This window comes from Melampsora larici-populina, assembly GCF_000204055.1.
Source record: "Melampsora larici-populina 98AG31 unplaced genomic scaffold MELLAscaffold_1, whole genome shotgun sequence".
In the NCBI taxonomy this organism is placed as follows: domain Eukaryota; kingdom Fungi; phylum Basidiomycota; class Pucciniomycetes; order Pucciniales; family Melampsoraceae; genus Melampsora; species Melampsora laricis-populina.
Genome location: NW_006768765.1, coordinates 3,292,117 through 3,317,128, shown reverse-complemented (window position 1 = coordinate 3,317,128; position 25,012 = coordinate 3,292,117). Strand labels below are relative to the sequence as shown.

The 25,012-nt window shown below is 40.4% G+C and overlaps 7 protein-coding genes across 7 annotated transcripts; 1 reads left to right on the top strand and 6 right to left on the bottom strand.

The window, feature by feature from the left end:
• Positions 1-988: 988 nt before the first annotated feature.
• MELLADRAFT_76379 (uncharacterized protein) lies at positions 989-4,781 on the top strand (the record flags this gene model as incomplete). The annotated part of the gene is made up of 8 exons (XM_007403845.1): positions 989-1,166; positions 1,251-1,357; positions 1,596-2,307; positions 2,396-2,527; positions 2,637-2,982; positions 3,113-3,302; positions 3,372-4,144; positions 4,244-4,781. 8 exons carry the CDS (start codon positions 989-991, stop codon positions 4,425-4,427), a joined length of 2,622 nt encoding a protein of 873 aa, XP_007403907.1.
• Positions 4,782-7,123: 2,342 nt separating this feature from the next.
• Positions 7,124-8,718, bottom strand: MELLADRAFT_87140 (uncharacterized protein; the record flags this gene model as incomplete). Its single annotated transcript, XM_007403717.1, has 10 exons — positions 7,124-7,341; positions 7,418-7,520; positions 7,596-7,671; positions 7,731-7,797; positions 7,865-7,966; positions 8,035-8,147; positions 8,205-8,250; positions 8,309-8,355; positions 8,428-8,582; positions 8,650-8,718. The coding sequence occupies 10 exons, from the start codon at positions 8,716-8,718 to the stop codon at positions 7,124-7,126; spliced, it is 996 nt and encodes a 331-aa protein (XP_007403779.1).
• Positions 8,719-13,540: 4,822 nt separating this feature from the next.
• MELLADRAFT_101411 (uncharacterized protein) lies at positions 13,541-14,499 on the bottom strand (the record flags this gene model as incomplete). The annotated part of the gene is made up of 2 exons (XM_007403716.1): positions 13,541-13,566; positions 13,590-14,499. The coding sequence occupies 2 exons, from the start codon at positions 14,497-14,499 to the stop codon at positions 13,541-13,543; spliced, it is 936 nt and encodes a 311-aa protein (XP_007403778.1).
• Positions 14,500-17,110: 2,611 nt separating this feature from the next.
• On the bottom strand, positions 17,111-18,808 carry MELLADRAFT_58735 (uncharacterized protein; the record flags this gene model as incomplete). The annotated part of the gene is made up of 3 exons (XM_007403715.1): positions 17,111-17,878; positions 17,962-18,489; positions 18,557-18,808. The coding sequence occupies 3 exons, from the start codon at positions 18,806-18,808 to the stop codon at positions 17,111-17,113; spliced, it is 1,548 nt and encodes a 515-aa protein (XP_007403777.1).
• Positions 18,809-19,311: 503 nt separating this feature from the next.
• MELLADRAFT_58734 (uncharacterized protein) lies at positions 19,312-20,221 on the bottom strand (the record flags this gene model as incomplete). Its single annotated transcript, XM_007403714.1, has 2 exons — positions 19,312-20,079; positions 20,183-20,221. The coding sequence occupies 2 exons, from the start codon at positions 20,219-20,221 to the stop codon at positions 19,312-19,314; spliced, it is 807 nt and encodes a 268-aa protein (XP_007403776.1).
• Positions 20,222-20,351: 130 nt separating this feature from the next.
• On the bottom strand, positions 20,352-22,633 carry MELLADRAFT_101408 (uncharacterized protein; the record flags this gene model as incomplete). Its single annotated transcript, XM_007403713.1, has 3 exons — positions 20,352-21,199; positions 21,908-22,222; positions 22,285-22,633. 3 exons carry the CDS (start codon positions 22,631-22,633, stop codon positions 20,352-20,354), a joined length of 1,512 nt encoding a protein of 503 aa, XP_007403775.1.
• Positions 22,634-24,131: 1,498 nt separating this feature from the next.
• On the bottom strand, positions 24,132-24,425 carry MELLADRAFT_87137 (uncharacterized protein; the record flags this gene model as incomplete). The annotated part of the gene is made up of 2 exons (XM_007403712.1): positions 24,132-24,254; positions 24,309-24,425. 2 exons carry the CDS (start codon positions 24,423-24,425, stop codon positions 24,132-24,134), a joined length of 240 nt encoding a protein of 79 aa, XP_007403774.1.
• Between the last annotated feature and the right edge of the window lie 587 nt (positions 24,426-25,012).

The following is a 25,012-nucleotide window of genomic DNA, read 5'->3' as shown; positions in this document are numbered from 1 at the left end:
TGGTTAATTCGATCGAACCATTCACATTTCTTTTACATTCAAAATCATCATGATCATGAGCATTATTAAAAAGAAGGGGTTTGACTAACTTTGATTATCTTGGATGAGACGTTTAGACTCTAGAACCGATTTCTAAAAGCTCAAAGTTTCTTTCATGGTGTACTTTACAAAATCTGTTTGGTTCCCTTTAGGCTATGAAGCTTGAGATTACGGGAGAACCAGGCTATGCACAGGTACACAGTCATTTAAGAAAAAGCTTGCGACAAATTCCCCGCCGATTCGCTCGAGTTTTGCGGGTAAGATCCAGCAAGGTTTCCTTAAATCACTGTATATAGTTTTAATTCTTTCAGAGATCGAAAACAGAAAGTTGTGATTAAAAAGAAGGCCAGACCCTTCGAATCTCATGATAGATGCGCACATAATCCTTCCGGATACAGCTGAGCACATATGATATCGACGCACTGGAGAGCCAGTTATGCAGCATTAATGGAAGCTCAAAGCTCTCGGGCTCTTGGCGAGGCTTGCGCGCCGGGAAGATTTCAACGGGATGTGATGTGACGGTAAAATGAGAAACAGAGCGAAATGTCAATGTCGTCGATTCTTACAAATCTTCCATTCACGGTCACCTTCTGAAGTCCAGAGGGAGTTTTGTTCTATTTTGTTAAGTTTGGCGAAATATTGTAAAAATTTGGTAAAAATGACAGAGACCAACAGCTTTTGCTTATCGGCTATTTGCATATAAACAGATTAAACGATTACAAACACACACGGACACTTTTATCTTTGATTGGCTTTCGATTGCTCGAGGGTGCTTAACTCTGACTCTACATACAAGATCAACTCACAGATTGAGTTTGAAATTGAGGCTGTATATCTACATACTTCGGATTGCGGAGGACTCTGAGATTCAGCTTCTAGACGATCAAGACATATGCTCAACTGAGAACCAAAACAACACTTTTCAACGTCAAACTCGAACAGGGAAGACATGCAACAGTCTATGAAAGTCCTTCCCGATCACGCACAAAGCAACGACCGATCCGCTTGCCTTACATCGCCTGTGATACACCGAAACGCATCATGTAAAGGTCGACTCATCGGTCCTGAGGAATTCGGTTGCACAACTCTTTGGGATGCCTTCATCAGGGGATATCTATTAGCAGGGTGTGAGTGCAGACATGCATTTCATCATTCGACAAAATTCCTGACACTCCTCACTAATATATACTTGTCTTGAGGAACGTTTTTAGCATCCGCCAATTGCCTTGGGAGTCGTTTACCCCTCGAGCCTACCGCGCGTTCTTTACCACAAGCCAGCTTTAATTGGCAATCATACGGTAAAGTTTATTCGAAGATCGTGAGTTTATCGAACGGATTCTCCAATCTAGGGATCTGTGGTCAAGCTCCAGGTAGTACGAAAGTGGACGAACCTCGGAACGGATTGAATCAAAATCGAGTAGCGATATGGTGCTCAAACAGACCATTATGGGTACACCTCATCATCATTATTCATGAACTTGATTTTGAAAATTCGTTGCTCACATCAACAATTTGCTGATCGATGTTGGATTGGTTTACTTGAAATGAATAAATAGACTATTTCGGAATACGCATGTTATCGCAGCTCATTGGTCGTGGTTTCAATAGATGACCTAGTTTCCTCAAGATCAGCATCTCAAATTTTGAACCAAACGAAACCAAAGGCCATCATCTTACCTACCGAAAAACTAAACAAATTGATCAAAGTTAGAGCTGCTGAATTTGCTAAACAGAAGAAGAAGCTTATTCGACCTTTGCGATTGTCATCTTTTCCAGCTGGAGAGACCAGTATGAATTCGGAACTCGAAAAAGAGATGGGATTGAATCATGCTATTGACCCATTAGATATAGGAACGATAGGTATTGAGAATGTATACGCAGTAGATGAACATTCTCATGAATTGAGTATGTTGAGTGATACTACTGGATCACATAGCAGATTTCGACAATCTAGTATTCGTTCTTTGAGTGAAACTTCTACTCAAGCTGCTCTCAGGAATCAAGATATACTTCAAGAAGATTTGATTTATATTGTGATTGATGGAGAGAAACTTTCTAAGAAGGTGAAGATGAATTGTATTTCACTTGGTGTAAGGATTTATACATTTGAAGATGTTGAAAAGCAAGGTCGGATTCGATCACAAGAACTCGGTCAATTATGTGCTGGTGAATCTTCGAATCTGAATCTTGAATTAACTGAATTGAAGAATACATTTAAGCCAACACAAGAAACTTGGGCTGCAATCTTATATTCTAGTGGTACCACAGGTTAGCACTCTCCTTTGATATAGAAGCAAGCCGCTTCGTGTGATATTCCATATACTGACTGATGTTCCTCCACATTCAAATTTCATAGGCCCTCCGAAGCCAGCAGTGATCACTCATGGAAATTTCGCTTCGAACTTGGCTGCGCTCCATTACCTAGTAAAAGCTCGAAAGCTTCCGGAAATGACGTGCGCTGATCTTGTCCAGTTTTCTTACCTGCCTTGTCAGTCGACAATGTCTACTCTTTCCCATCTGATGAGGTAATCTTTGAAACTATACGGGTCGGTAAAGTTGACTCATTTAACTGAATCATACGATGATCTTACATTCAGTGACCCATATTTATGAAAAACAATCTCAAGCCTATGTTTTCTATAACGGAGGATCGATTGGATTTTCTTCAATTTTAATTTTAAGATTTCTTGAAGATATTACAATCTTAAAACCTACATTATTAACTACTACACCTAATTTTCTTATTAATCAAATCCTTTCTAATCGATTAAATTCATTAAAAAACTTTGAATCTTATAAAAACTCAGTTGAAAGTTATTTACTTAATAAAGCTATTGAAGAAAAAATTAAAGTTTTGAAAGAAGGTCATGGTGAAAAAGTTTGGCTTTGGGATCGATTCGTACTTGGATATTTGAGGGATAGATTAGGTGGTCGATTGAAATGGTAAGTTTTTCTTTTGGTATACTTATACATCCTTTAAATTTGTATTCATTTTGTGATCTCTTTTACGCTCCCCTTCTCTCATAACTTTCTTTTTCCTCATAAATTCGTTTTATGTTTGTTACAAACTTAGGATAGTCAGTGGGACCTCGGCTTTATCAGCACATGCAACTGAACTTCTTACTGCCAGTCTGAGCGTCAGGATCACCGAGGGGTACGGCTTGACCGAAACCTGTTCATCAGCATGTGTATCACTTTTGGACGATTCCAACATTTTCTCAGTGGGGCACGTTGGGCCTCCCTTGCCTTGTTGTGAAATCAAAGTACGCATGAACCAGATATGAATTAGCTTTCAGAAGCACGCTGACCTCTTCTTTATTTCGATTGAATAGATTGTAGATGTTCCTCCTATCTATAGCAATCAGGATCAACCATTTGCTCGGGGTGAAATTTATATCCGTGGTCATAACGTATTTGCTGGTTACTTTTGTCCAGCAACATATGATGTTAATGAAAGTCTTGATTGTAAAGTAGATCATGAAGGATGGTTTGCAACAGGAGATATTGGATTTTTTGATCAACTTGATAACTTACATATTATTGATCGACTCACTCCTATACAATCTATGGTCAAACAACAAATCCATCATCATTTTCATATACTTAATTTTCAAAAAATCGAATTAAGTCTTTTGAATTCTGTAAAAGAGATTGAACAAATCTTTATTGCTTCTTCTTCTTCATCATCTGGTTTTCAAAAAGATCATCATGAAGATCAAAGTTATGAAAGTCAAGAATCGGTTGGACAGATTGGAGCTTTAACTGGATTTGTTGTAGTAGACGTGCTGGATTTCTTAAGGTGGGCTGAGACACAATCTTTTTTAGGATATCGATTAGAAGGAAGTAAGGAATGTGAATCAGTTACAGATGAAGAAGATGATGATGATGATGATGATATTGAGGCAGGTTGGGAAACAAGAATGGGCTTAGAAGAAGAGGAAGAAGAAGAAGAAGAAGAACTAGAGTTAGATAGATTTGGATTTAAATTACCTATTAATGAAACTGATAGAGAAAGTGTTGCACAACAACTTTGTAAGGATTCAAAGGTTTTGAAGGCTTTTTTGACACGGATCCGTCAAAAAGGAAAAGATGCTGGATTAAAAAGGTGAGTAGTAGATTGATATCAGAAATCTGAAATCCTCCGTTTAGCTGACCAGATTCCATCATTGTTAACTTATCCAATCCGACTGTCATCATTTCGTAGTCATGAATTACCAGTTACGATCCATCTGACAACAGTACGATTTTCAATAACTTCTTCTCAAACATCTAGCTTACCTTTATCAGAAGATTTAGATAAATTATCGAAAAAGAATCCAGAAGAATCAGTGATGACCCTTAAACTGAAATCTCAAGCTTTAATTCATCACTTTTTAAATCATTCATGATCTTACTTTAATATAAGCTTGAAATTTGTATTAGATTCACTTTTGAAAGTTGAGGTTTGTATGACAAGATGCTAGTAATGTAATTTCTTGTATATTTATATGTTGAGGTCTGTTCTTTCTTGAAGGACAGTCTTGTAGGTTGTGTTTTGCTGATTTGTAGATTATCATTGATGAGTTTATGATGCCATTGTAGTACTGGTATCGGGCAAGATTGTTTTTTTGGCTATTTATTGACCATAGGTCGTGCGGATTTGATCCAAACAAAGAAACTTGAGGTTTGCAAAGTTTCAACTTTACATGTGCACTACAACAATGTCTGTGAAACACTTGTTCCTGGAACAGTTTGACTCCTTTACCAAGTTGCATGTGCTGCAGCTTGGGACTCAAGACTTTTGTAAAGTTATAGTTTGACTAAGTCCACGGCTGATCAGGAATTGCAATTTTGCCATAGTTGTTGATGTTTGATGTTTGGCAAACACTTGACAAATCAATGTGCCATGTATCAAGAAGAGTAAAGGAAAGAACAGTTTCAAATATTGATTTTGAAATATCTTCCATTATCATGATTTGTGTGATTTGGAGGACCAAGACTCAGGGAATTTCGTGTCTGAAGGATCAATGAATGATTATGTGTTGAGTTTTGGGGCTTCTCCTTATTTTCAAAATTCTATCATCCCATGATCAGACTTCAGTCACTTAAGAAGGACTGATGGATGATTGAGTGAAAACCACAATTCAAAGAAAGAAAGAATGTAGGAAACAAAAACTATTCTTGAGTTCAATGAAGAGATGAGACAACAAGTTAGGAAGCAGCTGTCTATAAATGCATCATTGAAAACAATTTGTTGCATCATGTTGTTAGAAAGAGAGATCATCTATGATGTGTATAGTTGAACCGCACATGGTGTAAAATCAATCAAAAGGGGGTGTATTTTTTTTAGGCAATTGATAAACCACGCCGACTTCAAAGCTGGTTTGACGCCGGGTTTTTCAAACCGGATTCCTTCAGAAGATGTACAGCTGCTATACTGAGGTACAGACTGGTACAGAGCTGTACCACTTCTACTGCCTTCAGAGTTTTTCTAGGTTTTTCTGCAGCCGGGGTTTTGTTTTGCTTCTGACGCCGGCTTTTGATTCGGATAAAGATGTTTGAAGTTTGGACAAAAATAACTGAAGCCGCTGCCTACCTTTAAGAATTAGGAGCCGCGAGTAGATAGAAACAATCATGAGGTTTGCAATTGGTTTGCTTCTTCACAATGGAAACCTCAAAACAGAGCATGCTATCACAATAATCGGTGATTTCTAGTAGTGTCAAAGAAGTCGATGAACGATGAGTCAAAGACAGAGATATGCCGCATTTTGATGTATATCATGTTTCTTGTGATTGGTCCAAGCTTTGTTCAATCGTCCAACATTGCAAATGGAAACATTTTCAATAGCCCTTCATCTCAGACAAGTAGAAACTCTCAATGTTTACTACAACTACCGAAATTGAGTATGTAGAACATGAATTTCTCTAGTCACCTTCTCAGAAACAAGAATTAGGATTGATCAATCGGTGAACACAATCCAAAAACTTTCAAAAGGAATAACGCCGAGTCTGTCAAAACCCGGCGTCAGAAATAGGTTGAAGAGGTTTGAAGGCTGTAGAAGTGGTACAGCTCTGTACCTCAGTATAGCAGCTGTACATCTTCTAAAGGAATCCGGTTTGAAAAAACCGGCGTCAAACCAGCTTTGAAGTCGGCGTGGTTTATCAATCGCCTTTTTTTATCTTACACCAAGTTGTTTTTTTACTGAGTGTAAAGAAAGTTGGTGTAAAATCGGTGGTGTAAAGATCTTGAAGCCCAACTTTGAGTAAAATTAAAAAATGCACCCCCTTTTATTTAATTTTGCATCATGTGTGGTTTACACCGGATTTGTTGGTGTAAAGTGGGTCAGGCAGTGTAAAATTCTAGCTTCCCATACATAACTCAATTATGATGCTTGAGAAATTGCTTTGAGATAATGGAAGGCTGCTTAGGCTTTGGGGATGGCCGTTTTTTAAAAGGTGCCTATGGCTATGTTCCACAAGACACATTGGGTTCTACTGCTCACAAAATTGAGTTTGAAAACAAATATTGGCGAGAACAGAGCCTATGTACTCAAGTATTATCCAATCATGAGGCTCCAAACTCCAGAGGCACCAACAGCATGTTCCAATGCAGCGGTAGACACCACCTGGCTTTACCCGGAAAAGACCTAAACCTATACTGACCTTGCAAAGATCAGTGTCTGACTGTGGGACTTAGTTAAGTTGATAAATCTATGGTTTCAAGTGTGCCAGGTTCTAATGAAGTTACTCCCTGCTATTGTCAATTGTCCACTTGGACCGTGTCAACACTAACGCCAATTTATCAGTAGACCCATGAACCCTGGTGTGGGCATGAAGACCTGATGCTGTATAAGTATCACTGGTTTAAAGGTTTGTCGCACAAAATCTTTGAGGTCCAGAGGGCCCAGGGGCTAGCATAATCAAGTAGAAGGAAACACAACATTGCACACATTATGTGTGATATATATTACATGTACGCTGATATCAGAGAGATATGTCAGATGGCGTGTACCAGAATGAAGACAAAACAACTGCTGCAAAACAAAACACAAAAATGATGTGTTGGAAATAGACTTGATCGCCTTTAAGGACCCCATGTAGCTTTCTAATGGTCTTCAATCTCAGGAGTTGGAGAAAGATGAATACGCTCAAAGATAGAGCTCAATTCTGAGTTCCCACCTAGCTTCTCTAATTCTTGCTTTGCGGTTTTCTCCAATTTACAAAGAACATCAAAAGTATGATCCAATGATTTGGTTTGATCTTTCATATATCTTAAGGCCTTCATTTTCGTGGCCTCATCTTTTGGACGTAACCGTAAGATGTCTAATTGAGAGAATGATTGTTAGCTTTTGATAAAGTTGAGAAAAGGAATGAATTTGAGAAGATATGAGCCTCTTACCCATCAATAGACTGTTTGAGCTATCAGCCTTTACTGAATGAATGATTGGAAAGCTAAATTTTCCCTCGGAAAAGTCTTCGCAAAAACCTTTATCTTTTGTAAACTATCACAGCAGGTTCAAAGTCAACGATGATTGATAATCAATGCAAAGGGCGATAAATGCAATGTTGAAACTGACATCGGCAGATAAGCTCAAGAGATCATTCCGAATTTGAACGAGGATTCCAACGATATTCACCAGCGGAAAGCAGTCACTGTTTCCATATTAAAGATGTCAGAATCCTTCGCATTGTCCGATAATCATTTCACTAACGGTACCGAGTCGACTGGAGATAGGGCTTGCAACAACCTCATTGGCAATCGAAATATGGCTCCCGTCTCTGGACAGAAGACGAGCACCAATCAGCATCGATAGGAAAGGAAAACGAAAGAAGTAATAGACTCAACTATTGTGTATCATGCGGAGATACTCTTCCTCTGTGGGGCATATCAAGGAGTCCCGCCAGTACAAATCTATCCATTGACCGCGATGAAGTGCCGCAATCTCATCTGAACTCCAGCACCAAAATCAGTACGTCGGATTTTCAACTTTGGAAAAGGCTCAGGTTATTGCTTACCGTTGATAATGCTCCACAAATCAATGGTCTCGGGCGATTTTAAAAATGGTCTCAATTCTGATATCTTGTGGTACGCATCAAAGCACACGTAACTGAGAAGTAGAGTAGTCACACTGTCAGAAAGGCTTCACGGGCCATTGCAAGGTAGAAAAGCCGCTTGTCACACGTACGTGGCTGTGTTTATGGTCTGCGCCACGCCGTATACTTTATGAGCCACTGAAGCAGAGACAATTCTCATCAGCGAGATCAACAAGGATTAGGACTCGCAACATACCTGGGTTCCCTCCTCTCAAATCGGAATCATCTTGGATGTCGTCGATTCTATAGAGGTAGATATTGATCAAGGTCAGATCACTCATCTAAAAAAATGTAACCAAATCACAAGTCACGAACAATAGACATGCAGCATGTATCGGTCCGACGATCTGCAAGACGATATCGAGCGCAGGCTGTGGTACTTGATACCAATGATTGAGAGCTTTGGTGACCATCGATGGAAGCTCCTTAGCAGTGTTGATGCCAAGGTACGTGTAGGGCTCGAGCATGATCTCAAAGAAACAAAAGATAAGTCTTAAGCTGAAAGCTTACATGAAACAAAGATGTGAACCAGTATACCTTTTGGTCAGAATCACTCCACTCGTCAATCGTAGGGAATTGTTTCAAAATGTCATCATAGATACTCATGCTGAAAGTTAGTAAGATGGAAAGGATTCGATGATACTGATGAGCTCAAGACTTTCTGCAATGATATTTGGGAGTATGCTCGAGACTCAGCCCGTCTATATATAGTAAAGCCTCGTCACCCCGGTCTCGGAGGGGGTTTGCCAAGTCATCGTACACTGCCACGGATTCAAAGCAATGGCGGATGGCCTGCCGTATGGGTCCTGTGAAACCTGTTCAAATATTTATCAATTTCGACATTCGAACCCGCCACTGTACAGTCCCACTCCCCTCCATGTGATTTATGTACTTACGTAGTCATGCACAATGCACATCCTCAGACATACTCCTATCGATCACGGCTATGTAGAAAAGGGCTGAACACTGCCGTTAGCGATAGGAACCCCTTGTCAGCCCTTGTCTTTCTTTTTATCCCTATCAGGCGAGGTTTTCCCGCGAAGTTTTTTTTTTTAGAAAAAGTGCATTTCATATTTGCATACAACACTATCAAACAATTAAAAACAAAAGACTACTTTGCCTGGACGGCCCTTTAGTCGGAGCGGTGTGTCTATTGACTGGAGAATGCATATCTTTACTCCATTTTTTTAGAAAAAGTTTTGTTTTCCTTGTTGGATAAGCAACATCTGTTCAAAAGTATCATCAGAGGGAAGGGACAGCCAACCTCGGCTTGAGGTACATGTCTCGTTAATTCATGCCCGAGGTAATCGCATATCACCACTGCCAAACAGATCGGTACTTTTGCCATGCCGAATGAACCGGCATACGTACGAATGAACCGGCATATATATCATACGTACGAATGAACCGGCATATATATACGTACCACTTGTCATCATGCTCGTCCGACGTCTCCACATCCAACTTCACACGTCAACCCACCCTTCAACCACCCGTGAACACTTGATTGTGCTACTCAAAGAACCTATACAGTTATACGATGGTGCCACTGTCACTGCAAGGAGAATTGTGTCACTCGAGTGTGAGTATGTAGTGTATTACTCACACTCTCAGGGTACATATGTAAGGGCTCGAGTCTAGGGTCTGGTCAAGCATAGCTCAACTTTAAGGCACGTATAGACTTTTTAGAGTGACAAAAACTACGTTAATAATTCGATAAAGAGAAAGTAAAAACCATATACACATAACACATATTATATACACATATTAACATCTATTCCTTCTATAAACATCTATCCTAACAACTATCTTCTACTATCCTGTAACCTAACAAGTTTTATCTTTTATTTGTTATGTATCCTAGTCAACATTTGTTATTTCTTTCTTTGATATTACAAATCATTACAATAATAATCACCATCTACCTCATAATTCCCCCAACGCTGCCTGATAACCCATTGAAAACCTAGAATCTAATAAAGAATTTGGAACTGGAAACTGAGGAAATTTTGCGTGAAAATTTAAGATGAAAAGATCCAAGTCTGAAGATATATCTGAAAGCGCTACCCAAGTATCATCTGATACTGATCTTCCTAACCACCTTATCAAGTATTCGGGTTGTGCTTTGCCTCTTTTTCTATAATCTAAAATTGCTGAGATATGTCTCCAATCATGAATTTTTGGTGTTTCAGAGATCTCTTGAGCATTCTTTTGCATTGTCGAGTTTCTTCCCCCTACTGATGGATGAACAAACGGAGAAATGAGGGAAATATTAAACACAGGATGCAATCTGGAATATGTACGTCCCAGATTTAATCGAACCGCGTTGGCTCCGACCATTTCTACCACTGGAAACGGGCCAATCCTTCGATAATCCAATTTTGAAGAAGGTCTCGTAGTCGATATGTTTTGACGAGACAACCACACAAGATCCCCTGGAGAGTAAACGGGACCTATACGTCGATGTTTGTTATGAGCTGTTGCTTGAGCTTGTTTTGCGTGTTTTAATGAAATTAAGAGATTCAACTGTGTGGCTTCCAAATGTTCTATGAATTTGTCAGCATGCGGTACTCGAGAGAATTCAGTAAAACTGTTTGCTCTCGGATGAAATCCTTGCCATGCAAAAAATGGAGTCAATTTTGTGGAAGAGGAAACAGAATTATTAAAACAAAACTCTGCCATTGGCAAGAGATCAACCCAGTCATCCTGGCGGTAACTGATAAAATGCCGAAGATATGCTTCCAGAGTCTGATTTGTCCTCTCCGTCTGGCCATTCGTTTGTGGATGAAATGCCGTTGACGGAGCAGGTGAAATACGGAGTTGCTTCTGAACCGAGGTCCAAAATGCTGACACAAAAGTAGAACCCCGATCTGAAATGATTTTATCGGGATACCCATGATAACGAAAGAAATGAGAAATGAAAAGAGAGGCCAATTCAGGTGCATTCATTGATTCCTTACAAGGAATAAAATGAGCGCCCTTTCTAAAATAATCCGTGATTACAAGAATGGAATCACAGCCTGACAAAACTGGGAGTTTGACGATGAAATCAATTCCAATAACACTCCACGGTCGGTCAGGATTTGAGGAGGGAATAAGTTGTCCTTGAGGCGCACGAGTTGACCTTTTGGACCGCTGACAAGACTCGCAACTCCTAACAAAATTTATAACATCCTTTCGAATGGAAGGCCATCCGAATGTCCTGGTAATTGCACTAATCATATGCGCAATTCCTGGATGTCCCATGGACGTGGAATCATGAAAAGCTGACAGAATTTGTTGTCGAAGAGGTAAAGGGACGAATAAACGATCCCTAAACCACCACAGACCCCCTCTAAACGTAAAAAATGGAGGTGGGGAAATTGAACCATCAAGTCCTTCATAGTCTTTATATGAATTGACTAGAAGCGTACGAGTTGCATCCGACGGAATGATGAAAGATGTATCAATAGAACAAACGGATACGCCCTCTTTGATCATATAAGGTTTAAGCAAAGTCATTCTATTCGAATCCTTGTCAAAACCCTTGAAATCAGGACGTCTCGACAAAGGATCGGCAGGATTAATTTTTCCCGGTGTATGTAAGATTTGAAAATGAAACGAACTGAGATAAGAAGCCCATCGTGCTTGTCTCGGGGTTAACTTCTGAGATGTCATGAAGTACCGAAGATTTGCATGATCTGAAAAAACTGTAACAGGAGTAGGCGTACCAGTTAACCATGCCCGCCATTCCTCAAAAGATTCAACAATGATACCAAGTTCCTGGTCATGAACTTGCCAGTTCTTTTCCGCAGGAGTCAATTTGCGAGAAAAGAATGAGACCGGAAGCAAATTTCCTTCGTTATCCGGTTGTGATAAAATAGCTGCCATGGCAAACCCGGAGCAATCCACTTGCAAAGCTTGAGGTTTGTCAAAATCGAAATGTGAAAGTAAAGGTGCAGTAGTAAAAGCGGACAGAAGAGCTTTAAAAGAGGAAACACACGCCTGACTTGTCAACCCTTCCACAACATCCACGTCTTTCTGCGTTAACGAAGTCAGCGGCGCAGCAAGTGAAGAAAATCGATGTATAAACCGACGATAGAAATTTGTGAAACCGAGAAAGCGGTAAAGCTGTTTTGAATTTACTGGATATGGCCAATCAAGAATAGTGCTTAGTTTTTTTGGATCCATACGTGAACCATCTTGTGAAATGACAAAACCCAAGAATGTAACCTCAGAAGCGTAAAATTGGCATTTGTCAGGTGAAACTTTCAGATTATGATCTTGTAATTTTTTCAAAACTTCTGTAATATGCTGCTCGTGTTCCTGTCTAGTTCTGGAAAAAATAAGGATGTCATCAATATAAACAAAACAGGAAATACCCAAATGCTCTGACAGAACTGATTGAATAAATCTCTGAAAGCACGCCGGACCATTCGCCAAACCAAATGGCATTACTAAACATTCAAATAACCCCCACGGAGTTCTAAAAGCCGTTTTCCACTCCTCTCCTTCTTTGATACGAATGAAATTAAAAGCTGATTTAAGATCTAACTTAGTAAAGAATTTACAACCTGAAACACGAGTCAAAAGATCACCTAATAAAGGAATAGGGAAACTATCTCTAATAGTCATGGAGTTTAATGAGCAATAATCTACACACGGACGATTCTTTTTACCTGGGACTTTTACAAAAAAAATAGGAGAGGCAGCAGATGACGAAGAGGGCCTTATGTTTCCCTTCTCTAACTGCCCATTCAGCCATGACTTTAATTCGACTTCCTCCAACCTTGATAACAAATAAGATCCCCCATAGGTAGGCACAGCTCCTTCTTTCAACCGAATAGCCATGTCAAAAGCATCCCGATGAGGAGGTAAACAATAAGAGTCCTGTGATGCAAAGACATCAGCAAACTTCTCAAACTCCTTAGGTAAAGGAGAGATTAAAGAAACTGAAGGAGTGATAGATTTTGCCGAAGACGAAAGAATCGAAGAAAATTGAGATTTGAAAAGAGGCGAATATTCACCAGATTCTTTGGAAAAAGCTGAAACTTGAGGCAAATCCAAACGCAACGAAGGACCTGAACCTCCAACCCATCCTTGATGGAGTCGCAACCAATCCATTCCTAGGATCGCATCATAACCACCCAAAGTTGTAACGTCAAGTGAAACATTCGATTTGAAAAGTTGATTAGTGTCGTCCAAAATTGAAAGACCACCACACCAATAATGAGTTACAAGACTGTCTTTCCCAGCTGAACCATCAAACGTTACACATTTCAAAGGAAAAGAACGCTGCAGTAAAGGAAATGAATGCTTTTGAACAAAAGATTTATCTAAAAAACTACCAGAAGCTCCTGAATCAACCAATGCCTTTGCCATGAAAACCTTATTGTCAGAGACTAATTGAATGGATAAAATAAGACAAGGATCATTGGTCGAAGAATTTTTAAAATTTATTGCTGAAACCTTCGCCTCCACCACATCATCAACAATACCATCGTCCGTTGGATCGAACATTGGGGTGTGATCTAATTGATTAGTTCCTGAATGATCATAATAAGTAGGTTGGTCGATATTTTGGTATTCGGAGAATAATGCCAAAACTTGTTGAACCGGGTCCGTTATCCCCACCGCCGCTGGAATACCCATAGCTGCAGGTAATCCCGGATGTTGCAGAGGATGATGAAATTGCGACGTCAATGCGAATTGGTAAGGGTGATAAAGCGGTAAGTGAGGTGGCAACTGATAACCCGTCGGAACTTGCCGAAATCCAGCTTGTACATCCGGTACATTGGTCAGATTTGGAATCATAAATTGAACCGGTGGACGCTGAGCCTGAGATCGAACAGTTTGAGGAGAAGAATCCACCGCCGCAACCATAGTCTGAGAAGAATGAGGATTTGAAGCTGGAGCTCGATGTTTTTGCATAAACATTTCGATCTCTTGAGTAGTACGAGGTGGCAAATTTGGACATCCAATGCCTTTACCATCAGGACCTTTATGCGTGGAATCATAAGGTTTAAGACAACAATGACACATTTTCCGATTATGACAGAATTTCACAAAAGAGCCAAAAGAAACACCAACTGGCAGAGGAGGAAAAGGATGTTTAGAGGCGACTGCATTTACATCAACATCCATTGCGTTCGGGTCGCGAGGAACTTGAACCGCCGGAGGCATTGCGATAGCTCGATGTGCCGAATGAGATTGAACAAGCAAATGATTATTTGCGCTGACGTGCATAATTTGCTCAGAAGCCATCATTGCAACCGCCTGCCGTTCTTCAATAGTCGAGCATTTGAACCAATCAGGATGCTTAAGAGCGCGATCCTTTACCTCAGGTCGTAAACCAGCCGTGAACAAATTTTTTAAAACTACATTTGAAAGTTGCATTTGAAAGGCCATTGAGTTAAATCGAGAAATAAATTGAGAAACTGGGAGTTTGCCTTGTTTGAAAGATTGAAGTTCTAAAAATAATCTCTCTTCAGCGAATTTATCTCCAAATTTTTCCAAGAATTCTTTAAAAAAAGCAGACAAAGTTTTTAAAGGACCAATAACGAAAGGAGTAGGATTAATGGAAAACTCATCCGACTCTTTAACACCATTCTCCCTATCATTAAGTTTCAACAAGCTCATCCACCAGTCGTGAGGACCTGAAGCCAAAGGGAAGTGCTTCAAAACCCAATTGATTTTTTGATCATCACCAGAAAAACAGACAGAATTCGCAAAAAGAGAATCACGAATAACACTGATAAAACCAGGTACCTTGCGAGCGTCCGTTCCATCGAAGGTTAAGCCAGCAATGACTGGAGGTTCTGGATTAGCCGCTGCCGCTGTTGAAGTCGGAAAAGTGCGACGAAAATTGGTAAGTTCTTCATCCAAAACGTCCAGACAAGCCTTCTTCGTAGTAGCGAACCCGTCATTCAAACCGGCATTGATTTTATCTTCATCAGTCTTGAAGTGACCATTAAACTCGCCACGAAGTACATTCATAACATCAGTTTTCGCCTGGGAAATAGAAGAATTGACAATATTTATGACATCATTTTTTGCTTGATTAATTGATGAAGTAAGTAACTTTTCTATAGCCGCCGAAGCATTCGAATTGCGCTCATCAATCACACCATTTACTGAATTATGAAAGGACTCCAGACGAGGCTCTACATATCTAGCCACGAACTGTTGCTCTGAATTCGATAAAACATAGAGCAAAGATGCTGGGTTTGCCGTGTTCGAAGACTGAGGTGAAGACATAATTAAAAGATGTAAAAGAAATATTGAAGTATAAGAGAAGATTTTTCTCAGAGTGATGAAGGATTGAATAAAAAATTTTAGATAATTATCCGACAGACTTTGGAGCGAAAAACTGTAGTAAAAGAAGTAGAATAACAAGAAATGTAATAAATCCATAATCCACCATAGGCACGAAAATACAATGATGACGTAGTAACTTCCCCAAATAGTATAAGGAACTACCACTTCCAACATAAAATATATGACCATCCGTAATTTACCCATATCAGGAAAAAGTATAAACAGAAATAAAAAAATCAAAATTAAGAATTTCAAAATTTCCGATAAAGTAATATCTGAAACTCTATAAAAGGCTACGATGAAGAAGGAAATAAATGTTATAAAAAAATAAAGCATAATGTAACTAAAAAGCGGAAAGATTTTTGTAAAGATCGAATTATACTGTAAGGGCTCGAGTCTAGGGTCTGGTCAAGCATAGCTCAACTTTAAGGCACGTATAGACTTTTTAGAGTGACAAAAACTACGTTAATAATTCGATAAAGAGAAAGTAAAAACCATATACACATAACACATATTATATACACATATTAACATCTATTCCTTCTATAAACATCTATCCTAACAACTATCTTCTACTATCCTGTAACCTAACAAGTTTTATCTTTTATTTGTTATGTATCCTAGTCAACATTTGTTATGTCTTTCTTTGATATTACAAATCATTACAACATACTCAAAATATGAGTGACAATTTGTCACATCGCTGACGTGTGAGTTTAAAGCACATTAAGGGCCCTCAAGTCATGGGTTTTGGCTCCTCGGACTAAACTGTCTTACGTGAGCTCTGTCATACACACATATGAAAAGCTTACCAACATACACATATACGTCCTGCTACTTATGCTGGGATTTTACAGAATTTTACCTCGAATTAAACATACGCTTCTGCATGGCTAAAAGTATGATAGGTGGCTGGCTTAGGTCCCTTGGTGGGCCACCGACATGTATACACAACAGGCCGCACTGGCATGCCCCGACCCGTGGTAGAAAATCACATGAGGCCCTGGGCCTGACCCGTAGGATCCGTCAAAACTCCACTTGTCACTGCTGAAATCAGTTGACCAAAAACACAGGTCTGTCAAACTGTAGTTTGAGACGTTCTCGTTCTTTTTGCAGCTGAGTACAAACTACAGTTTTGTTTTCTTGGCTGTTGAACAGCAACTGTAGTTTTGACCCTTCGCAATTTCGTAATCTCATAAAGATTCATCATCCCTTTAAAAAGCTATGTTTCGGATCGTTTTTTGCAGTTAAGCACAAACTGCAGTTTGTGTGATTGTTTTCTTTGCCGCTGAACGCAAACTGTAGTTTGAGCTCTTCGCAAATTGTGTAATCTCACAAAAACTCATCCTGTTGGGCACATGAACAGACACAGAAAAAATTGTTCCACGTCTTCCAATGATGGTGGACTACGCAAAGAGTTGCAATAATTGAAACAATCAAATTGCACATCAACCAGCCAAGAAAAGAGATATAGGAATCAAAGAAAATACATTTTTTTTAAGTTTTCGAGTTTTTTTGTGGAAGTACAACGAGAAGACTTTTGTATTGTTGAATACAAGTCTAGGAAAATATTTTTTTGGTTTACAAGTTTTTTAATCAAAGCACAGCACGGACCATTTTTTTGGTTTTGGACAATTTTTGCAGAGATAAACAACACAGATCAAGAGGTAAAAAGGAAAATATAAGAAAAAACACAAACAACCTATAACTCCTCATCACTGTCGGAACCATCAAAGAGGGAGTCATGCTCCATCATGAACTCTGATTCTTCCATCGCCGCTGATCGTTGTACATTTGCTGAGCTTCCAGGGGTAGGTTGTTGTGCGTTTGCTGAGCTTCCGGGGGTAGGCTGTTCTGCGTTTGCTGACCTAGGAGGCATATTGAAGAGTGGATGATTTACAAAGTCATACTGAGGACATTCTGGAAAAGTTCTGCCAGTCATAAATGGAGCGAGTGGGAAGTTCAAAAGATGTGGAGGGATACATGCTTCTCCAGATTTATCATACAAGGTGACGTCCGAAATCGATGGGAATATACTCATGAAATTCCCAGAAGGAGGGAACATTCGAGGTCCCATCTCTAAATCCAGGATGTCTTCGTATGTTATGAGAGCTAAGTATTCAGGGTTGTACCAATCTTCGGGAAGACCAGGCGGTGGTTTAACATCGTAGTCCACAACAGGTGGGTTACGACGGCGACGTGGGCGAGCCTTATTACCACGCTTGGGTCTCCCCTTGAAGCCAGGAGTAACAGACTTGGTGGTTGATCGATGATTTTCAATAAAGTCGATAAACTGAGTTGCGATAGGAGATTGCCAAAAAGGTACCTTGGCATATTCAATTTCGTATTGTGGGAAGGTTGCATCGGGCTCAACTTCGCAGTCAGAGTTTACGTATCGATTTTCAAATGTATCAACATAGCATGGCAGAGTACCCATGGCCATGAGATATCGTTGGTGATCCTCGGTTTTCTAAATAAATGCATAGAAATAGATGATATATAAGTTGCTGTTATAGATGAAGTGGAAAAGTGATAGAAAAAATAGATACATACACGTAGTAAAGCCACACTGAGAGAGTTTCGCGCTTGTTCTTCGATTAGCGCATTATCGTTGAGTACAAGCTTCTTGTATTGAGTACGAAGGTACTTATAATGCCTGACGTAGATAGCTGCGAGGATCTTGTCGTTCATCTCAAGTCGCTCAGCTTCCTTTTTGGCAGCTGGCGGAAATCTAAAACTATTCAACCCCCACTTCCAAACTTTCACAAAGAACTGAATCATGATTTGATTGAACTGATCGTCAATGTGAGCACCCCAGTCCATAGTGAAAAAGTAAATGTGACAAGTTGCCATGGCTCCCTTTATGTAGTCAATATAGTCACGGTCCAGTTTATGTTTATGATTGCTGATTCCACGTATTTTGGTAGTTTGAAGGGCCGGTGCTTCAGAACCTTCGGGGTCCGGGTTGAGTCCGATAAATCGTTGAAGTGAGCAATTATAGAACTGATCTGGTGGTGGCGGAAATGGAGATTTTGCGTCGGTTTGTCCCATCAGGGCCATGGTTAAAACATAGCATGATCTCTAAGGCAAGATGTCATGGTACGTCAGAATGTGCTGCAGTTGTTCAATTTAAAGGAAAAGATCTCACCAGGAAGACAAGGTCAATTTCTTCGTACATATCACGTGGTTGCCTTTTCTTCTTGGCTTCTCGAGGTTTGTAGACTTTGCGTTTTGGTGGACTGGGAGTACTAGCCGGCGTGTTATTGAGGGACAAAGATTGCCATCGGGCTTGAAGCTGTCGCATGTCGCCATAAGGATCATTTGGAGCTGACTGAGGCAATTGAGTGTTGGGTGGAGGGCGAGAAGGAGTTGAAGTGGTGTTTGGAGAGGGATCAGACATTGAAACTTATTGAATTGGAAAAGGTAAATTGAGAAGACTCGATTGGATCAAAAAAGGTAATGGAAAGGTGGTTCGGCTTTAGTTAGGGATGGACAGACTATGGGACAGGATAAATTGATGTGTTTGAAAGAGCTGAGGAGACAGATGGGAGCTGAGGATGGACAAACTACAGAAAAAGGTTAGTTGCTTTTATATCAAGATTCGGAGTAAGAATATGAAGGGATAGGTGATGAAAACTTGTGATAGAAAATGAAAGTTTTAATATGAAATTAATTTGAAAGTGGGTCGACTGTGTATATCGGAGGGAACGCTTCTCTGCTTTGGGTCATGAGAATGAAATACGTAGACGGAAACGAGTCAAATACAAATAGCCGGATGGGAGTCAAAAACAAAATGAAATTGCCGGATGAGTCACATAAAAAATGACATGATAGTTGAGTAGAAAATGAAATGAAAGAGTTGAAATAAGAGTTGAAATAAAAAATGAAAATGAAATTTTGGCCTCATGACCAAGTATGGCGGCCTCGGGATAATGATTTGATTGCAATTGTAGACGATTGGATTCCAAAGGTTCCAGAGGCGTAAGTGTAAGAGGCGGTGGGATAGAATACTTGTTTGAGAGCTATAACCTCAGGAATCATATTGCAATTTAATCCAAGGTCTTTTTTGATTTGATCATTTGTCGGATGTGCATAGAATAAGTCAAATTTTAACTGATCCCAATCCTTGAATGGATTTCGATGTTGATCATCTTCATCTAATGCTTTGAACGGGAGAACCGAAATGAATGTGTCCTGGATGTCTTTGCCAGTTGTTGTACAGTTGCGAACATGATGAAAAATGTTCAAGATTTGTCCCATCTTTGGGCTTGATTTGTTACTGGTGAGGTCGACCGGAATGTATTCTATAATCCCATTTCTATGATTGACTGTGTAAGATGAAAGTGAAAGCCCTTTCCAGACAATTCGTGTAGCAAACTTGACTCGCGATGATACACAGCTGGTACTTGAATCCGATGTAGCCAGTTGATGCATGTTTGAGATGTCCATAAGCTTAAGTCTCTCCAGTAGTGCTGCATAGGTGAAGGCGCAGAGCACGTCTGGCATATGCTGGATTTTGGAGTTTGATGAATCTTGATCGATGTCGGTGGGAATTTCCCCAACTTTAGACGATAATTTTTTACCACCTTTCAGGAGTTCACTTACTTCCTTCACGCAATCTGGGGTGTCCGGAGAATCTAATAAAATAGCAAGATTGGAAGCTCGGCAGATCTGTCAAAGCATTGTTAGATCCAGTTCCCCTGTGTAATAGGGAAAAAATCAGCATAAAACTCAGTATCTTCATTATTGAAAAGGTGAATGAAAACAAACTTACATATCCTGCGATTGTTTGGAATTTTTTGTAATATTCCATTGTATTGTTCGAACTGCCAGGCAGCTAGATATGCTGATGGGCCATAATTATAGAATTGAAATGGCACATGGAATGCCATGTGTTGATTAGGCGTGGGTTTCAAATCCGAGCGTCGTTTCTGTAGACCAGATCAATAAGCGACTAGATGATCAAAGTAATCTCTGATATTGATGTCACTTGTTTGATAATTCATCACGATCTCAGTCAAGCTACAAAGATGAAGAACGTTTGTGACGACATCAGGATCGATTTTTGAGGCTTGAAGTAGTGCAAACATTGCCACCGGGAGATGGATCGTGAATAATATTATCCAATCAGACGATCGCAGTTTTCTGTGTGAAGCGCTTCCAAGATTGGCAGGTGGTGGATACATCCATGATGGAATGGATGTAGTCGAGATTGTCGATCTTATCTTCTTAAGCCCACCCGTATCAAGCAGGTCTTTTTGTTCTACATCAGGTGAAGAATTATTAAGCTGCAGAAAGAGTTCATTTCCATCTTCATCATAGAGAATATCCTCATCTTCGTTTTGAAGTCCTTCTTCCAATGAGTTCAGAGCACATGGATTGAATGCAAATCCATGGTCACGTTGATTGAATGATGACATACTAGAAGTGATGTTGGAACCCATTGCATGGTCCAGATCGAGCTGAATAGGCTGCCAATCGTCTGTCATGTTGATGTCTGAATTGTCGGTGATGTCTAAGTTGGTGGACATTGCTTCTTGTAAGAGAGCTGATGTTGAATCCTTCTTCTTTTCAAGTGATTTTCCTAATTTGTCAAGGTTCCAAACACGCCTGAAGTGATATTCAAGAATACCACTGATGCAGTGCATTGTATCAACAACAACCATCTTTGTGGGATCCCAGTATTCCAGTTCGTTTAAGCAAGACCATCGAACACCGCATGTCTCAAAGATTTGATCACGAGCCTTATGAGTTTTCGCGTCTCTCCAGGCCTTGGCCTGTTGATTATGATCTGAATGACATCGGAGAGTCCAGCTTTGATAGTCGAGTGAGTGATTTGAGTCTTGTGTGAGATAACAGAATGAACAGAAATGGCGGGCACTATGTGATGCATACCCAATCAATTTACGCACTGCCGGTAGATCACAAACTGCAACAATAAGTGCTACTCGTATCAATCAACCTTCTGGGTGTTTTGCAGTGGTGATTTTGATTCCATGGTGCCATAAGTGTTTGAGCTCAGCTACAAGATCATCAATAACATTGTTCATCTGAAGAACTGTTGGCTCGTTCGGTCCTGGGGTGATTCCAACAACACAGATATTTTCGAGTTTGTAGCGGATTTTGGGTGGAAGTGAAAGACAAAAAAGGATGATAGCTCCAACGGAGGATTTTTTACCTGCAATCTTATTGCCAAATGGGTTGAACCAATCAACGTAGATACCAAAAGCTAGATTACCAGGTTTTTGAGTGAATGTCGATTGTGATTGAGGATCTTGAAAACTTCTCCACATAGCGCCGTCCCAAATATCTACTGCAGGTGATCGAGGAGGTGACTGATGTACTAAGACAGACTGGTCCAATAGATCTTCGATAGTAGGCCTTTTGACAAAGCGTGTGAGCCAAGGAATGAATGGCTGAGTGGAGTAAAAGCGGAATGGGACATTGTTTTTTTGAAAAAGAGGTTCGTTGCATGCCTTGCTACGGTCGGTTTCTTTACGGGTGCATAACTGAGGGATTGATGGTTCGTCCGCCGAAGGATATCGATATCTTTTGAAGCACTTTGGACAGCAGACACTGCGCTCAAGATCCGCTTCAATATCTAACCACTTCATTGCTGTACTAAATTCAAGTGGAAATGTTTTGAGAAGATATTGATCGTGTTCATGGAGAACCATTCCTTTGGTGAACCGTGTGAATGCAAGGTGTAAGATTCGAAGTGTAGTATTAACAGCCTTCAAGCTGACTCCTGCAATCACATGGAGATAAGTGACCAGAGAAACACATAGAAATAGCCAGCTTCCATCGGTCGCACCTGCTAAAAAGGCAGTATAATATGTCAGTTTCGCATATCAGCTGAGGACTGATAGTTCTTACCTGGAGATTGTATACCTTTGCTATCCAACTTTTGGGTGCTATCAATGAGGTTATTGAGAACTGGAGGCGAGGAAGTAATCTTGAGGTTTGACAAACCGATCTTGAGCATATCATCCTGAGCTGAGGATACCAGTGTGTCGGAACAGCTTCGCAAAGAAGGCAAGACCGGTGGTGCAGGGTTTGATGACGGTGTCGGTGGCTGAGGAGAAACTGGCTGAGATTCAGGCTGGGAGGTGACCGGACGTGGTCCATTCCTCTCGTGATGCCTTCGAATAGTCAGTGAAGATACTGTTGGGCCACCTGATCCGTGTTTTGTCCAGCACTTGCGGCAGTCGCATGGACGGTTCATGTTTAAGGGTGACTTGTTGAGTTGAAGGTGACTTGTGGAGGATGTTGATACTGTTCAAGTGGGTGTTTGAGATGAGATTGGTCGATTGGATTGCCCTGACTCCTGGGTTCAAGGGCATACTGCCAAACTGCAGTTTGTGTTTAGCTGCAAACAACAAGGTTGCAAACTGCAGTTTGATAGACAGTTTGGATTGCCCTGTGGGCAGTTTGTCTTCTGCTGCAACACAAACTAACTGCAGTTTGACCACTGACTGGATTACACACGGTGTCCGGGGGCAAGCTGTCAAACTGCAGTTTGTGTGACCTGTGCAAACTCCTGAGCACGGGTCAGGCCCAGGGCCTCATGTGATTTTCTACCACGGGTCGGGGCATGCCAGTGCGGCCTGTTGTGTATACATGTCGGTGGCCCACCGAGGGACCTAAGCCAGCCACCTATCATACTTTTAGCCATGCAGAAGCGTATGTTTAATTCGAGGTAAAATTCTGTAAAATCCCAGCATAAGTAGCAGGACGTATATGTGTATGTTGGTAAGCTTTTCATACGTGTGTATGACAGAGCTCACATAAGACAGTTTAGTCCGAGGAGCCAAAACCCATGACTCGAGGGCCCTTAATGTGCTTTAAACTCACACGTCAGCGATGTGACAAATTGTCACTCATATTTTGAGTATGTACCCTGAGAGTGTGAGTAATACACTACATACTCACACTCGAGTGACACAATTCTCCTTGCAGTGTGTGAGATGATTTATCCGCGCTTGACTTGTCTCGATATGGCTGATAGACGAAGTGGGTCTTGGGGGACTGAATTGAGGGTTTTGTAGCGACGTCATCATAGTAGCATGACGCGTACTGCTGAATAGACCGGATTTGTAGGTGTAAAGTGGGTGGTGTAAAATTCTGCCACCCGGTCATGCATCAAAGGGATTTGTGTGAATCTCTGGTATTCAAGAAAGGCCAAGATGGGATCGAAAGCAATGCTAAGCAAATAATAACACAACCTTGAATCAGGTAGAGGATTTGATTTATTCGACTTTCCTTCAACCATCCAAGGGGACACGATTGATTACAAATTTGGAGATAGATATAATCAAAAAAATGTAAATATTATGAAGAGCGGAGAAGTGTGCTTATTCGCGTAATCAATGTGAGAAATCCTGCCCCAATCTTGAAAAACAAAACAAAAATAAGGTAACATGAAAAGCAGGAAGCAAATGATGTGTGCAAGAGTCTAGATCACGGAAATTAAACAGAGTATACACACACCAATAATCATATGGATCAGAATTAAAAAGAAAGTATGATGGTTGCAAATATGTGGAAAAAATGCTTATGTCGTCTCCTTGAAACCTAGATGCATGTGGAGCGCAAAGTTGGTGGGACCAAGTTGACCTCTGTCCTTGATGACTTCATTGCAGTCGCAAAGAGGGATCAATATTGGTTGAACAACACAGATTGAGTTTATAATATTGTACATGGCTTGCCTAGACTTTTCCCCTTCAAAATTTGCCTTCATCTGAGTAGTACCAGATTGCTGAGTCAATCTCTGCCTTAATGAGTTGCCGTACCAGGTCTACCACTACCTCATCTACATTGATCCCTGTCTTAGTGCTAGTCTCATACTTAGGCACTCCTCCCCACTTGTGTGAAAGGTTTACAGCCCAGCTTCACTCTACCATATGGTCTTCCCAATCAAATTTGTTGCCACAAAGCACCATTGGGATTGTCTTTCCAATTCCTTCTGCCTCTTGCAGAAGCAATATGGGCTCACACAGGGCTTCTACTTTGTGCATGGGTTTGATGTTGTTGAGAGCAAAAACAAGAATGAATCCATGGCCAGATTTGACCTAGACTGAAGGTAAAACCAAAAATGTAAGTGATCAATTGACAAACATGTGAGCTTTCTGAAAGTTGAACATTCAGATTAGCAAGAGGTCAAGAAAAAAGCCACATCTAATATTCTTATTCTCCAAAAGGACTTCCGCTCCCATTGAGTAAATTGAATGTACTTGTTTGGTACCTGCAGTGTCCAAAATATCCACGGTGATTTGGTTTCCGTTGATGGTGGAATTTTTCTTATAAAAATCTTTGATCTAACAATTTTTGAGATTATTAGTGAACAATCTTTACTGAATCCTATATCATCTACACCAGAGCTACCCACAAGGTTATCTATTTATCTCCAATTCATTTTCACCACCTTATCAACATCACCAGTTTTACACCAAGTCCTAACATTTGAATGCCTCTGGCCTTATCACTGTTGATCATTCATACCTTCTGTTATGACCAGGCTAGTGAGCAGAGAGAGAAAGGACAAGTGCTATGATAATAGGATTGCAACATGAGGAAAGGCTGTACACGTGAGTCCAGAACAAGA